This window comes from Bombus vancouverensis, chromosome 10 (genome assembly GCF_051014615.1).
Source record: "Bombus vancouverensis nearcticus chromosome 10, iyBomVanc1_principal, whole genome shotgun sequence".
Lineage (NCBI taxonomy): Eukaryota > Metazoa > Arthropoda > Insecta > Hymenoptera > Apidae > Bombus > Bombus vancouverensis.
This window is the reverse complement of record NC_134920.1, coordinates 9,930,070-9,946,231: the sequence shown is the minus strand read 5'-3', so window position 1 is coordinate 9,946,231 and position 16,162 is coordinate 9,930,070. Positions and strand designations below refer to the sequence as shown.

General features: G+C 27.1%; 3 protein-coding genes across 8 annotated transcripts; 2 read left to right on the top strand and 1 right to left on the bottom strand.

Annotated features, from left to right (window-relative positions):
• Positions 1–300: 300 nt before the first annotated feature.
• On the top strand, positions 301–6,275 carry Lkb1 (Lkb1/serine/threonine kinase 11). Of its 2 annotated transcripts, none has more exons than XM_033334581.2 (6): positions 301–913; positions 1,477–1,597; positions 2,050–2,235; positions 2,380–2,516; positions 2,661–3,004; positions 4,017–6,275. In XM_033334581.2, the coding sequence occupies exons 1-6, from the start codon at positions 570–572 to the stop codon at positions 4,175–4,177; spliced, it is 1,293 nt and encodes a 430-aa protein (XP_033190472.1). In that variant the 5' UTR covers positions 301–569; the 3' UTR covers positions 4,178–6,275. The 2 variants fall into 2 exon arrangements, with proteins under 2 accessions (XP_033190472.1, XP_033190473.1); XM_033334582.2 differs by lacking the exon at positions 4,017–6,275 and adding an exon at positions 3,569–3,694 and having other exon boundaries at positions 302–913.
• Positions 6,276–6,706: 431 nt separating this feature from the next.
• LOC117156986 (vesicle-fusing ATPase 1-like) lies at positions 6,707–11,964 on the bottom strand. Of its 3 annotated transcripts, none has more exons than XM_076622246.1 (11): positions 11,820–11,964; positions 11,428–11,486; positions 11,114–11,202; positions 10,549–10,773; positions 9,850–10,477; positions 9,544–9,768; positions 9,160–9,459; positions 8,765–9,055; positions 8,507–8,691; positions 8,261–8,419; positions 6,707–8,198 (listed from the first exon to the last, which is right to left on the bottom strand). In XM_076622246.1, the coding sequence occupies exons 2-11, from the start codon at positions 11,437–11,439 to the stop codon at positions 8,081–8,083; spliced, it is 2,232 nt and encodes a 743-aa protein (XP_076478361.1). In that variant the 5' UTR covers positions 11,440–11,486; positions 11,820–11,964; the 3' UTR covers positions 6,707–8,080. The 3 variants fall into 3 exon arrangements, with proteins under 3 accessions (XP_076478361.1, XP_033190471.1, XP_076478362.1); XM_033334580.2 differs by having other exon boundaries at positions 11,428–11,630; positions 11,820–11,918; XM_076622247.1 differs by lacking the exons at positions 11,428–11,486; positions 11,820–11,964 and having other exon boundaries at positions 11,108–11,202.
• Positions 11,965–12,066: 102 nt separating this feature from the next.
• Arfrp1 (ADP-ribosylation factor related protein 1) lies at positions 12,067–16,153 on the top strand. Of its 3 annotated transcripts, XM_076622254.1 has the most exons (7): positions 12,067–12,203; positions 12,611–12,762; positions 14,514–14,775; positions 14,849–15,019; positions 15,088–15,169; positions 15,246–15,417; positions 15,934–16,153. In XM_076622254.1, exons 3-7 carry the CDS (start codon positions 14,683–14,685, stop codon positions 16,031–16,033), a joined length of 618 nt encoding a protein of 205 aa, XP_076478369.1. In that variant the 5' UTR covers positions 12,067–12,203; positions 12,611–12,762; positions 14,514–14,682; the 3' UTR covers positions 16,034–16,153. The 3 variants fall into 3 exon arrangements, with proteins under 3 accessions (XP_076478369.1, XP_033190553.1, XP_076478368.1); XM_033334662.2 differs by having other exon boundaries at positions 12,086–12,762; XM_076622253.1 differs by lacking the exons at positions 12,067–12,203; positions 12,611–12,762 and adding an exon at positions 12,777–12,915.
• Positions 16,154–16,162: the final 9 nt, after the last annotated feature.

Genomic DNA, 16,162 nt, shown 5'->3' with positions numbered 1-16,162 from the left:
TATGCATATAAAATTCATATGGTAGTCAATATGTTAAAGTGAAAGAATAGAATACCTGTATAAACAAGCAAAAAGAAAATTTGTATAAACACAAAATATAATACAATTCAATATACATACTTGTACAGAGGTTACAAAAAGTATTGATATACCCCAGTATTTAGTACCTGATTATAGTACCTACACACTAATTAATCTAATCCAAGTATATAAAATTTCGTACCATTTAATAGTACATATTTTCATATGGTTACAAAAATTTAATACTATGAAAACAAAATGTAGAACTCGATTAAAAAACGCTTCATTGGAAAATAAGAACATGTGTTAATATTTCTTGTAGCCACTGTATATTTTCAGGTGCGAAAGTAATATTTCGAATTTAAGCGCTAGTATAGTTAGTATGTAAGTACATGCTGTTCCGAAACTGGGATGACGATCGTGTCCTTTATTATCACAAGCCGTGGTGGAACACACAGCTGTAATTCACAACAATGGTGGTGCCGGTCGTGTTTTAGGTTAAAGTTGCGTGGTTTTCAGTAACTTTAGTCCAATTAGCATTGTGAAAAATGGACAATAGGATCACAATATGTGACCCAGACGAAGAAGAAATTAACAATGAAATATTTCGGGATATCGAGCCAGTCACGTGGATCAATGATGATCCGAACTATGATTTGGATGAGATCAACATGTTCTTCCATAGGGTGGATTCAGATCAGATTATATACGAAGAAAAAAAGAAAAAATGTAAATTTATCGGTAAATATGTTATGGGTGATGTTCTTGGTGAAGGTAGTTACGGAAAGGTGAAAGAAGTGTTGGACTCAGAGACACTTTGTCGAAGAGCCGTGAAAATCTTGAAAAGGAAGAAACTTCGTAGAATCCCAAATGGAGAGCTTAACGTTCAACGGTACGATTAAAAAATTTTAATATTTCCTTTATATCTTATTTATTCATGAAATAAAATCGATTAAAACAATTTTTAATTGCTAATACTATGCAGTCAATCTGTTGAATTTTGTAGATATGATACCACATGATTTCTGTTATATTAAATCTTATTTTTTATTATTTGTACAAAACACAAAGAAAGAGCAATATTTACTCGTATGATATTCATATTAATCCAACAAGAATGAATGTACAAAATAGAATAATACACGTAATGTAAACATTTACATTATTAGAATCGTTAAAAGTTTAATGTAACATTACATAACATTATAAAACTTATAACAATTATTTTAGTATATACAATAAAATTAAAATTTATGTGTGTATTATTATTCTTAATGTAGTTTATTTAAAAAACACAATGTTAGAAATCATAAATATTTACTGACAATTTATAATTTATACAATACCTTAGAAAAGAAGGCTACGTTGATACATAAAAGTAATATATATCTTTTAAGACATATATATGATTACTTTCTAGAATTCTAAATACTATTTATTCACATTCATTAACAGGGAAATAAGACTATTAAGGATATTAAAACATAAGAATGTAATTAACCTTGTAGATGTTTTATATAATGATGAAAAGGAGAAGATGTACCTAGTTATGGAATTTTGTGTATGTGGATTACAGGTAAAGTTCAAAAGCCTTACATGGTTTATTTTAGAATGTGTTATACACATATGCCTCTATACATTGATGTTTGATTGTGTTTAAAGTTTTAGTGCAACCTGTGTGATAATTAATTCAACATTTCTATATATTTGTAGTGCTTTTATAAACATTTGAAAAATTTTTTACTATATATTATAAAAATATTTAAAACTGATTTATCTTATATATTCAGTATAAGAGTAAAAGATATAGTTTTAAAATTAATTTTTTAATGTAATATGTATCAATAGACAGTATATATAACAAAATTAATATTTTAATCTAATTAACTCCATATGATATAATTTTTGTAATTTAGTATAATAGCTTTTTACACTTTAAAATCTGTTATTTTATGTAAATTTTATGTATAATAAAAACCTGCATGGAATTAACAACAATTAGATTTCTATTTATTAGATTTTTTGCAGGATATGTTGGGAAGCACACCTCTTAAGAAGCTTCCAATTTGGCAAGCACATGACTATTTCTGTCAGTTACTGGATGGTTTAGAATACCTCTACAGCAAAGGGATAGTACATAAAGATATAAAACCAGGGAATTTATTATTAGCATTAGATGGCACATTGAAGATTAGTGATTTTGGAGTTGCAGAGGTATATATTTAACTTATTTTTTTTTATTATACTAATGTAATATTTAAATTCAAGTGTTCCAAATTAATAAAGTTAAAGTTTGTGTTAATAGAATAGATCATAAACTAAAAGATTACATTGTACAATTTTTTACGTTTTTATTAGGCATTAGATATGTTTTCTGAAGATGATACATGTAAAATGGGACAAGGATCACCAGCATTTCAGCCTCCTGAAATTGCAAATGGCTGTGAAACATTTTCTGGTTTTAAAGTAGATATATGGAGCAGTGGAGTTACATTGTAAGTATACTTTTCTATAAGTTATATTTATTTACTTGTTGTGTTAAAATAAGTTATATTTACAAATCAAATTCTATTTTTCATAAAATATAATATAAGGGGATTTAGCAAACACTTTTTAATAAGATTATAAATATTTTATAGGTACAATATAACTACAGGTCAATATCCTTTTCAAGGCGATAATATTTATAAATTATATGAAAATATAGGAAAAGGTGAATATACTATACCTGAAGAAGTAGAAGAGCCACTAAAATCTCTTATACAAGGAATGCTGCAGAAAGACGCAGATAAAAGATTTACTTTGCAACAAGTTAAAAAACACCCATGGACTATATGCAGGCATCCTAAAACGCAAGAAGAAGTGCCTATACCTCCTCTTAAAGGACATAAATGGCACAGCATGACCGTACTACCGTACCTGATGGAGTATCATTACGGAGGTGACGACAATCCTACGTATTATACCGAACATCAGCTAAATGGTATGTATTTTTATTCTTTTTTCTTTTTAGTTAGATTTTTTGCATTGTGCTATGTGTTATTGTATTTATGTATTAAAGCTTAAATTTTTGTTGCGATAATATTTGATATTAATTTGTATTCTCACAACTAACAGAAAGGTAAGATAAAATCTGCATGTATAAAGACACCAATAAGAAATATACAAACTAGATGTTAGTACATTTGTGGTATAATACATTACAGTTCATAAGTAGCATTTATGCAACGATTTGTTAATTATATTATTTTATAATTGAATTAATAATTTTATCTAATACAAACATTCTATAACTGTATTTTAACAGAATTAGCGTAGTATTTGTACATATTTATTTATAAATTAAGATGTCTTGCATAATTTGTATAGATTATTTTAAATTGAAGACAAAGGAAATTGTTATTAAAAGTTGGTCAAAAACTTATCTATCTTTTTTATATACATTATTAGAAAACAATTATCATTAAAGAGAATATATATTTATACAAATTATAATTATAATAAAAGTACATAAACACTTGAATAAAATACAGCTTTTGCTTTTCAGATTCTAAACGGAATACTGAACAATCTTTTTCAAATCGACTACTAGTATTCTTATCAAAGACATGCACCATTCTGTAACAATGACACGCTTATATCTACCTATGATGTTGCGAGCTGACAAAAACGGGTACTCTCTATATAGTGTATACCCTGTTTTGCCCCTATGCCTTTTGTAACATCTAAAGTTATATATAAATTAATTATGGAATTAAAATCTTTAACTCAACAATGTTTTCGAATAGTTCTATGTATTAGCTTTTGCAATGTGTCATGCATATTTTAAACTGTGTGTAGTAATATTATAACTATTGCAATGATGACTTGTTTTGTATATTGCACGATTAACTATAGTTATTATATTATATACATTAAAAAAAAAATAAAATTAACCCTCATAATATAAATTTATAAACAACTACTAAATAAGTTTGTCTTTTTTTTTTGTCCAGAAGAAAAACGGCTTCAAGAAATGGACAAAATTAGTGAAGACCAAAAAACTACTTGGAATAGTCACAACAGCAAACCAAATTCACATCAAAGTAAACGGCGATGGCGCAAACCAATTTCATGTATTAACGTTAAGAAATTTCCGTCTTGTAAGCCATCGTGATTTGACTCATTACCATGCTTATCTTTTATTATATATTTTCCTGACTATGTCAGATACAAAGTTTCTCTGCAATGGAGATGACTGAAAATTTAATAAATGCTGAACCGTGCTAGAATAACGACCCAGCTACAGCTCGAATTGAGTATGAAATTTGAACTAATTCAAAAACATTGAAAATGTAAACATTTGTGATATTAATATTAAATAGTCATAGTAGATAATTCATTATGATCTATTAATTATGAGGTTAGTGACTCGACATCCAAATAAAGTGATTTTCTTTCATGTGCCATAATGAAGTTACAATTATTAAGGATATCTGTTGTTAAACGTCTTTTTTGTACAATTTCTTTCTTTTTTTTTTTATTAACTTAGGCGATAAAAAGATTTAAAAGGCAACACAGAGAAAATTATAAAATTATTTTTAGTATCCTTTTCACAATCATCATTTTGCTATTGTTCTATTACTCTCACATTTTATAAATTAAAAAAAGCGTGTTACTCTGAAAGGAATATGTGTGAGTTTTTTTACTAACTTTGACGTTGTAAGAGTTTGTACTCGTTTTTATCTTTTCAGTGGAAAGCAGAAACTTTTGTTTATTAAACAAGCTTATTTATATAATGCATCAACAAACTATTTGTAATATAAAAACTTTATGACCGATGTTATAATGGGGGATAAGGTTATTCGAGCATACAAAGAGAATATTTGGTGCTGACTAATATCAAACATATGTCACAAATATTGTTTTAAATCGACATTGAAACTTTCCTCCAATATATGTACATGTTAAAAATATTTTATATATAATTGTTATTTAGAAAATATGATCTGTGTTTGTAGACTGCATATATATTATAGTATTATCATCGTGAGATGACTTATGAACACTTAACGCAATTCTTGTAACATGACTTAATATAAAACATCGATTCTTCTATAATACAAGAATATTGAGGATTGTTTCACACATACTTATAATAGATATTATTAAAGCGTACTTGAGTATCATTAAGGATAAATACAACATTGTTGATTTATATGTCTACTTTTAAATTTTGTACTAAATATTCCATATTCATGCTTTAAATATTACACCAAGTATTGCCAATGGGGTGTGATAAATTTGGCGTGTATAAAATCTTTGTACAGGAACACATACATACATATATTTCAAGTACGAATTGTAAATGTAACAGTTAAAAGATATACGACCATTTCGACGTTTAGATATATTATGTATCTAATACGCTTCCACAATAGAATTATTTATTTCAAGAAAGAAATATTAACAAAAATTTTATTGCAGGAATAAGAAATATTCTTTTTAGAATAAGCGAAGATCAACGATATCGATATCGATGTTATTTTAAATATGCTTATTTCGCCTGCGCAATTTATACAAAAATAAAATCATAAATTATTCTCTTTCTCTCTTTCCTTGACGGAATTAAGGTGCCTAAATACTGCCAAGCACTGAAAGCACATGGAAAATGGTTATACTTTTTATGATTGTACATATTATAAACAATAAAGAATTATAATTATTTTTAGTTACGTAAAGAATGAACGAAATAATAATTAAGAAGTAGGAGCTCATATCAAGTTTATGTGATAATCAAATCTTGCTTTTCTGGTTAAAAACTGTTTATTGTAAAATTTATTGTATGTGTTACTTTAAAGAATATGAGGTATTAGATAAGAAGTGTATGATAACTTTATGGGAAAATAGGGAATATTGATGACATCAAGTTTGGATACTGCTTTGTTAATTACCTTTGATTGAATATTTGTTATTTTACTTATATTTTTCAAATTTAGTAATATGCAAAATAAAATTAACAAAACTGATAGTAAATTTAACAAAAAAAGGACATATACATGAAAATATATGTGTACTATTTTTATATATCAGTAGTATATAATGTCCCCCAATATTTTTTTCAATTGTAAACTTCTTTTTTCCTCAAATATTAATACAAAGTTGTAACTAAAAGGTTAAAAAGAACTATTAAAATTAATGGAGTGATCTTTTAACATGTTTAATTATCATGCTATAATAAAATTTGAATAAAATAGTTTTTATAACAAATATAATTTGTTACTATTGATTTTTAATATAATTTTTAATATTTCTAACGTAAATAATTTGAATTAAATAGTAGATATCATCATAATTTTAATTATTAATACAAATGAAATAAAATTTGTAAATAAGAATAATAAATATAACGCGAAACAGGCCCAATGCAATGAAGAATTGCATGAAAAATTTAAGCTGTATTATTATAACATACTGTATGCATATTTAAAAACCGATCAGTATAAAAATTAAAAATTATTGCACAATTATATACACTAATGTAATTACATAGTTTGTAATTTTTAATTGTAATATAATCATATTTGTATACAAACTATCAAAACAAAATAAGAGTAATATCAAGTGAGCGACATTATGATTATTATTATGTTTTATTTTTTATGTATAAATTACTAATTAGGTAAAATGTAGATAGATAATAACATTTTTAATCACTATACTCGATCAGATTTTATTTTACTTTTACACATATTACATATGTCGTAAATTTATTATTGTAATATATTAACACAGATATGATTCACATTACATATTTATCAAGTATAACTATTAGTATTTAATATTGATATACAGATTTTCTTGTAGACAATTTAACTGTATATAAATACATATGTCAAATTAAATGAAATTATTCAATACATTTTCACTACACTGAGAAAGTAACATGAAACAAATTATTTAAATAACTTGCACAAAATAAATTACTTATTTATAACATGCACAATAATTTCAAAATTAATTTAGAATTTATCTAAAATCAAATTAGTTTTCAACTTTAATTAATAAAAAATATTCATCTTTTCATATATTTCTTATCAATTGCAAAAAAGTAAATATTTCTTGGAATGGTTTTGTTTATCTCTAAAAGGCATTAACTGTAGATGCTACAAACATCAATACTAACGCACATACATACATACATACATACATACATTTACAACTAGAATTACAGCAAACTGTAAAGTAATAATAAATACATAGCAGATTGTTGTATGGATATACATTACATACAAGTGAAGGCATACAAATATATTTTTATAATACATGTAACAAATTTCGATAATACATAAACAATTATGTTTATTGCTATAACATTGTTAGAAAACATGTTACTAATATAAACTGATTTTACAGTAGACTATAATAACAAATTAAAACTAAAGGAAGCATTTCTCTTTATCTTTTGCAAAGATACATGTAAATTTCATTTCTGCACAGATATAACACATAGTGCCCATTTCATATATAATAAAATTATATATGAATGATATTATATATTATATTACGTTAAATGTAAAATAAACTTTTAGTTTTTACAAGAAATTAAAAATTAAAAATTTATGCAATAATCTATTGCACATATTTAGTTGTATTATCACTTAACGAAAATTTTCATTTTTCTTGGCTATTATATTTGCATCTTTTTACATTGTGTATTTTACATATTTTTAAATTAGTGGAATTATTTTGGAACTTTAAAGCAAGTTGTTATCAAGTAATTAAAAAAAATACAATTAAAAAATGATGAATACTGTATGTTTAACAGAATCATTTAAAAAATAGTAGAAAATATCATTTTTATATAAAGCATATGCATAACATTTATAAATAATTAAAATGCTTTACTTAAGTATTCCTATGATATATATACCTCACACAATTGTACCTAATCTTTTCGACTGGTATAGATTTCATATGTATGTAAATGCAAATTTCTTTGTTACGTACGTATTATATACTCTTCCGTAAATCACATCTAATTCATTTCTACACAAATAATTACAGCTTTATATACTTATTACTCCAAACCACCTTCCTCTTCTAATTTTGATAAGAATTTTGAAACTCTATAATTTGGTTCCACTTGACGTGCCATGTCTACTAAGCATAGCAACTTCTTTATACCAATAAAAACTCTGAAAGAAAAATATACAAATCATGCTTTCGATATTGATAATTTTTTAGTATAAAGACATACCGTTTTCCCAGAAGTTTGGCATGTAAAGATACTATTTCATCTTTACTAAATAGTTCCACTTCCTCTAAAACGCTTAAGAGATGGTCAGGAGTAGATAAATTAGGTACATGAAGAGTTGTACTAAATGCTGACAACATTTCCATATCGTCTAAAACTTGTCTAAAAAGGGTATGGTAATTATATTAATAAAAATATATATTGTATTATTATCTTTAAGTATCATTGTATTAACATTAAGTATTTTACCTACGACTCGTGGTACAAAGTACTAATAATTTGCGACCACGAGGTGGTTGTTTCTTCAGTAAAACTAACAGCGCTTGTAAAGTCAAATTAGAATATCGTGGTCCAATGGAACCATAATCTAACAAACGCTCGATATTATCAACTAAAATGCAACTAAGTTGTGAACGATATGCATCGTCAAATATCTAAAAAAAACATATATATATACCAAATATTATTAAATATATTATAATTAGAAAATATTCATTTTATATTTACCTTTCGAATTAAAAGACATTTTGCAGATTCTGTAAAACCAACCATATCTTCTGGTGTACATACTTTGACAAATGGAAAATCAGAATTTTTAGCTATTTGAGCAGCAAGTGCTGTTTTTCCACTATTCGGCGGTCCTTCTAACAAAACTGATACAAGACCAGAACCTTCTGTAGAGCGTGCCTCTTGAATATATAAATTACCATCAGACAAAATTTCTGCCACTGGTTTGCCCCAATTAATGATTCCACGTATAAGAAGATGATCTAATGCTTCTGCACTTGTACCAAATGCCTATAACATAAAGTGCAAATATTAATAAAAAATATATAATAAAATATAAATAAAAGTTACAGCTTTCTGTTAATAACATTTGAATTTTATTAAAAATTACTTACGGGTTTAACATCATTTTCCAAAGCATGAAGAAAATCTGCCCTGGAAACCATAAGTTTTTCCATTGCAGCAGGATCTACTTCTACCTTACTAGAAGCTTTGATTAATCTATTCATAGCAGTACTTTGTGCAGCTCTAACTAGACCTTCCAATTCTGCACCACTGAAATTTTTAGTTAATGTGGCTAATTCTTTTAAATCAACATCTGGTGATATCTTCTTATAATCTCTCATTCTAGATGTGTGAATATTAAGTATCTGAAATCTTCCATGTTCATCAGGTAAGCTAATTTCCATTTGTACCTGTATGTATACAAATTTTACTTAATTAAGTAAATGGTCTTTGGAACATTATTTTTAAAGCATATTTGATACTAAGAAGAATACCTCTAATCTACCAGGTCGTAATAAAGCTTCATCAATCATATCTCTTCTGTTAGTCATACCAATAACGAGAATATTATTTAGCTGCTCCACACCATCTATTTTTGCAAGCAACTGATTTACAACAGTATCGTGAACCCCTGTATTTCCGGCAACACTACCTCGAGATTTACAAATAGCATCAATTTCGTCAAAAATAATTATATGTAATCCACTATTTGGTCCAAGCTAAAAATAAATATTTATTTATTAGTATACTAGTAATAACTTGTATAAAACACCTAATGAAGGTTGAAAATATCTTCATACCCTCTTCTCCTCCTCTTCAGCATCAGCAAATAATCGTCTAATATTAGCTTCACTTTCTCCAACATATTTATCCAAAATCTGAGGGCCATTGACGATTTTAGGTTCTCTAGCATTTAACATAGTCCCTATTTGCCGTGCCATTAACGTTTTACCTGTACCTGGTGGGCCATAAAGTAAAATTCCTTTCACATGTTTACAACCCAATTGAGTAACAATTTCTGGTGGAAAAACTCGTGACGCAAATGCTCTCCGAAAAATAGCACTGAATTCTTTATCTAAACCACCAATTCCCATTTTTTGGAAGTCCCAATCTGGATTGATAATTGATTGACGAACGACTTTCCCCTTTGCTTTACCAACAAGGTTTAAACTTGAATTTTCTGCTTTTTCAAACTGTATAACAGTATCACCCAAGCAACGTCCCATTTGAGTCTTTTTAGGTGCTGTATTTTGTCCAGAACTTATAGCAGATAAATCAGCAGCTTCCAAACTTTTAACTACAAGGCCAAGCATTTTTTTATCCTTGAACTGAAACACCAGCTGTTGACCCACGGTGAATGCCTGCCCCGAAAATTGTAATAAAAAATCTTTAGCCATTTCATCAGTGTTATATGGTTCCAAAGTAGTCCTAAAATAAATTGTATCATAAATTTTCTTACGGGTGCCAGTTTTTTTAAATTTTTCATGTAATGTACATACGATTTTTTTTGTAAAAAGTCTGCTTCCAAGACAATAGTGCATAAACATTCTGTACTTGAGGTAGGATTAAAATGATACGGTCGCACTTCAATTTCCTGATTAAGGGAAAGAGTGGCCCATTTTCTCTGAGGTAAGCTAAATCCAACAGTTCCCCTAGGTACTTCATGATGCCGTTTTACAGTAAATACAAAATGATGATTTGGTGCGGTGGTAACTTCAATATGCCTAAAAAATACGACCATGTTAAACTTATCTCTAAAACTCTAAATTACAAATTAAATTAAATTGTATTATTCTTTTATCTTATTATAGTAATATTAAATTATTTCATTTATTTTATATAAATTTGAAATTTTGAATTATCTATCAATATGTACTCAATATCTTATACATAAGATTGATATACAACAATTACAAATAAAAAGATAAATTAAATTACATTTCAATTTAATTGGTTTAAAGTCTTATCAAAATCTATATATGTATTCATATATGTATACATAGACACTTAAGCTTTAAATCTTATTATAGGTAACAAATCAATAAATTAATAAGATACCTTTACCTGACATCATCTGGGAAGTCATCTGGATTGATTATAGCACAATTTGTAATACTAAGTTCATCAGTAGGACACCTTACTGCTTTCATCCTCTATGAAAAAAAGTAAATTTTACGATTAAAAAAGTGAATCATACTTATTGACAGCATATCACTTTCATAGTCCTAGGTATTGATGAAGTATTGAGCAAGGAGGAGATGACACAAAATTCTTTTTAAAGATATGTTCAATTACATACAACGTATATTTATTACGTAAAATATATAAAATAAATAAATAAAACAAAGTATTAAATCACTTTCATATTTGAAACTTACCATTGCTGACATTTTTTGATAGAATTGAAAGGAGTAAGTTTATATTCACAGTATGAGACCTGCAATGCAGGATAGAAATATCATCACGATCTTATACAGTATAAGTATGTATACGATAGGTTCGGCAACTCGTCGAAATTTTGGTGGTGGAGAATGTCATCATTTTAATATATTTTAATCCTCTCACTAGCCGCATAACGGCGCTGTCATGAAATTCCCAAAAGAGAAAAATTCGAATTACCGTATCTGTATATGTTCACAGTGTAAATAAAGATGTTATCACAAAATTTCTCTCTTGAGAGAATATAACGTCGTATTAATCCCACTCGCTTATATCACATGAATTTCGTTTTATGTTTCTTCGCGTTACATCTATAACGTTATCCCCCTACCTCCATTTGCCTACAGTATGGATGTGAGCATGGTCGTATCCACAAATCTGGAGACTCTTGTGGATGGGGTAAAGGTCTTAACATTGGAAGTTGTGTTTTATAAATCGGCCACCACAGACGCTGGGTTCAAGTGATTAGGATTTTGCATTTAACGCCATCCTGCAGTGAAAACAATAACTGATTGAAAGTAAAGAATATAAACTACTGGGTTTACTCAACTGGGTTAAACTGACATAATTTTTATCATTTTTTACCGTTTACTTAAAATAAGTACATATATAGTCTCCCTAACAAGACGAGACAGTAAACGTAAACAAAACTTGACTACTGTGATTGCAACTATTGGCTGGCGATTAGTAACACTTGAATGAGAAAGAGACGGAGGTAAACGAACCCGGGCTATATTTGCATATTGGCGTTGCACAACAAATCCTAACCACTTGATTAAAGCGCTTTAAGAATCTTACTCTTTCTACGGGAGTTTCTAAAACTGTATATAACTTGTATACAACACTAAGTATGAGTCATGACGTCAGTAATCCACTAACTATAATCACAAGTTGTAGTTGTTGATCATCTGTCTGGTACCGTTACCACAATATAGTACTACATTTCCTCTCTGGTATTACATATTACATAGTACACAATAATAAGAAAGTATCTCCAAGTGAAATCAGTGATTTTAAATGTCTCAGAAATGATTAAGTTTTGAAAAATAGTTCAAATGTAAAAATTAAAAAAATTGTAACAGTTTCTGATCTCTTACATGGATCTTCTACATTTAATCACAGGAACAATTGCCACAATTGACTCAACAATAGCTATGTGGCTCACAAAAGCAACAGACACATAATGTACAATGACAGTCATCTAGACAATCATAACAGATATTGTTTATACTTTACTGGAGTCAGAATGAAATTCTATTTAGAAATATGAAACGGTAATTTGTACTTTATTTTTGTGTATTTCTATGTAGGAAATTGCTATAGCTTCAAGAAAAAATAGTTCTGAAAAAAAACACTTATGGAAGCTTTGCATTAAATGTATTTGGACCAAATACATACTACTAAGAACTAGCCGTAACAGAGAACAAGTAGGTAGAAAAATTACTATGGAAACAAATATCTTTAAACACATTTCTCCTAAAAATTTTTTAGCGATTATTCTACATTAATGTTCCTTAAATATTGCTGATCTAAAACAGGAACAGTAAAGAAAAGTAGCTTTGCGATGAAATAAAAATTCATTTATGTTTTTTGTACAAGATATATGTATCTTTCATAAAATAAATGTTGTTATTTTGCAGATTATTATGACTATAATTAGAACAATTTTTTATTATTAATACAAATATTTTATTTATATTATAATAATATTGTACTAATAATATAAAATCGATTATTACGTAAGTAATAATTTTAATGAAAAATATTTTGGATAAAAATTGGGTGGTTTCAAGGAAAAAATAATTTGATGTGATTATTTTTTTATAAAAGAATGCATAGAGAACACATGAAAGTTAAAATAGTTTTTTCTGAGAAATAGAACTATATATCTTTTTTACACATATCGATTTGGCGGAACATTCTACGTCAAAACTTATTAAAATATAACATTAAAGAAATCAATGATTAAATTAAAAAATGAAATATTTGATATAAAAATCTGAAATAACGCACGAATTATTGATTTTGTTGACATTGCATTTTTATGCTTTGCTACAGAACTTAACCCAAACATATCCAAAATTGTAGAAGTACAATATATAATGTCGAAAATATCTTTGCGAATTTGTCAAAGTCACGATATGACATAATGATATGACGTTATTTTTTAATAGTTTATAATTAAAAAGTCGCTTAGTTTCGAATTGTACATAATAGTACAACTCTTCAAGAATGGAGAAAGCCTCTGCCACTTGCTGTGTGATTTCTTAAAATTGTAAAAATTAACTTTTATGAAGTTGTGTGTTTATGTGACAAATAGCTTTTTGCAAAAACTAATAAATATTTGGGAATGAAATATGGTACACTTTTTAAGGATGATAAAAGCTACATTTATATAAAGTTTCGACTTCGTATATTCAATTTTACATGAATAATTGACATTTGAAAAAAGTGCGTTTTTGAACGGTTTTTATTTGCTTACGGCTCAACGAGCTAACCAATCTTAACGTTCGATATCTCATTTGATAGATATTTTTAATATCTACGACTTTTATTGTAAACTTTTTGGGGATCGATTATTACGTTTATTGTTACATGCAAAAAATGTGTTTTCAGCAACTTTGAAAATTGTTTACAGAATCTGTGCAAGAAATTTTGAGTGGCAGACGTATCGGATCTGTTTCTGAATATGATTTTAACAAATTCGCATAATAAAATTTCAGATACGATTTTTTGCAAAATTTGGGCCATTTTGGGGCTAATTTGGCTGAACTAGTAAAGTTTCAACTTGATAAAAAATAAGATAAGAACATAAAAAATTAACGAAGTCATTGCATAAATATTTGAATGCGAATATAATAAGAAGTAATATAAAATAATAATGTTTTCTCAGGTTATATGTTAATAGATAATTAAAATTGTAAATATCTATTTTACAATATATATAGTTTGTACATAAAAAATACATACATATATATTGTGTAATTTATATCACATACACTTAGTAATGCGTACATTATTTCAGTATATTTGTTTTTATTAATCTCACTGTGACTTCATACTACATATATGTAAAATACGCACATAGAATATATGATCTGCATGGACGACCATATATACATATATATTTTTTTCGAACATGATATGTAAACAACATGAAATGTAAATTTTTTGATAATTAATCGCGCTTTGAAATGTACACACTTTTACATGGGTTGTACAAGTATCTTGTGCAAAAAGATGAATATTTTATATTAATATTAGGCCTCGATAATGCAGGGAAAACGGTGAGGAATTAAAAAGCTGTGTATTTGTGGTTAAGTAAACAAATTCGTTTCTAAATGGTTTTTGAATCCATAGACATATTTAGAGGCGGCGAAAACAAAATTTACAAAGAATTACAAAGGTATGAATCCTTGCAAAATTACAACAACCGTTGGTTTAAATATTGGAAAAATTGATATAGCTGGTGTTCGTTTTAACTTCTGGGATCTTGGTGGACAAGAGGAACTTCGATCACTGTGGGATAAGGTAATTGATAATTTGATATATATCTATTTATTCTATTGCAAGAAATTATATATATTTTATGTTTATAGTATTATGCAGAATCACATGCTGTCATTTACATAGTTGATTCATCAGATCGAGAAAAGATACCTGAATCTAAAGAAACTTTTGGTAAAGTTTAAAAAAAATAGAATATACATTGAATTATTACATTTTTTATTGGATAAATATTTATATTTTATTGCAGATAGAGTTATATCGTCAGAGCACTTAATAGGTGTACCACTTTTAGTCCTAGCTAATAAGCAGGATGTGCCTGATTGTATGGGTGTTAGAGAAGTAAAACCAATTTTTAATCAAAATGCACACCTAATAGGTAGAAGAGATTGTATGGTGATGCCTGTTTCTGCTTTGAATGGGTATGTAAATTTTTAGACTTATTTATTTTAATTTTGTTTTCTTTTATTGAAATTAAATTGTATTATGTACTTATTTATATTAATATGATTTTATGAGTTACATATAATTGTTTTAAGTTTCTAGTGTAATGACATAAATGACTAATTGATAAATGAATAAAATATGAATTACAAAGAAAATTGCTTAAAAAGAATAATTACTTTAAGTTGAATGCAACAAATCTTATGTTAAGTAAAAAAAATACTTCATAACATGATATCATGTCAATTTTCTATTTTAGTTGTAAATTGTTTATTTCTGTAATGTAATAGTATTTGAGTTTAAATATTATTTTTATACATATAATTACATAAGATTTAATGAAAATATAAAACATTTTTAACGTAAATAATAAATTATCAATCAAATTATACTGTATAATTTTGAATATGTTATATTGATAAGATGGGCATGTTATGAAATTTATGAGTTATTTAAAACAATTATATCATATAATTATTTATACAATACAAAAGGGATGGCATAGATGAAGGAATTCACTGGCTCGTGGATTGTGTCAAGAGAAACAATGACGTTCGGCCCCCTCGTAATCAGAATGACAATTGTCTGTCCTAACAAGACATTCCTGATTTCTTTCATATAAGTTGATATATGAACAGTATTTTAATGTAAAAACTCTGTACATTTACATTAGAAACTACATTTTTACTAATAAACTTTGTTTTGTAATCTGTACTAATTGAA

Bases quoted from the DNA above. Each gene is read 5' to 3' on its own strand.
- LOC117156986 (XM_076622246.1), bottom strand. The intron at 10,478-10,548 runs GTATGTACATTA...AATTTATTTTAG, and splicing joins GACTTTTTACAAAAAAAATC to GACTACTTTGGAACCATATA. The intron at 8,420-8,506 runs GTAAAATACTTA...TACCCTTTTTAG, and splicing joins CTTTGTACCACGAGTCGTAG to ACAAGTTTTAGACGATATGG.
- Arfrp1 (XM_076622254.1), top strand. From the start codon at position 14,683: ATGTACACACTTTTACATGGGTTGTACAAGTATCTTGTGCAAAAAGAT. The intron at 14,776-14,848 runs GTGAGGAATTAA...TTGAATCCATAG, and splicing joins TCGATAATGCAGGGAAAACG to ACATATTTAGAGGCGGCGAA. The intron at 15,170-15,245 runs GTAAAGTTTAAA...ATTTTATTGCAG, and splicing joins TGAATCTAAAGAAACTTTTG to ATAGAGTTATATCGTCAGAG.
- Lkb1 (XM_033334581.2), top strand. From the start codon at position 570: ATGGACAATAGGATCACAATATGTGACCCAGACGAAGAAGAAATTAAC. The intron at 2,236-2,379 runs GTATATATTTAA...CGTTTTTATTAG, and splicing joins GTGATTTTGGAGTTGCAGAG to GCATTAGATATGTTTTCTGA. The intron at 3,005-4,016 runs GTATGTATTTTT...TTTTTTGTCCAG, and splicing joins TACCGAACATCAGCTAAATG to AAGAAAAACGGCTTCAAGAA.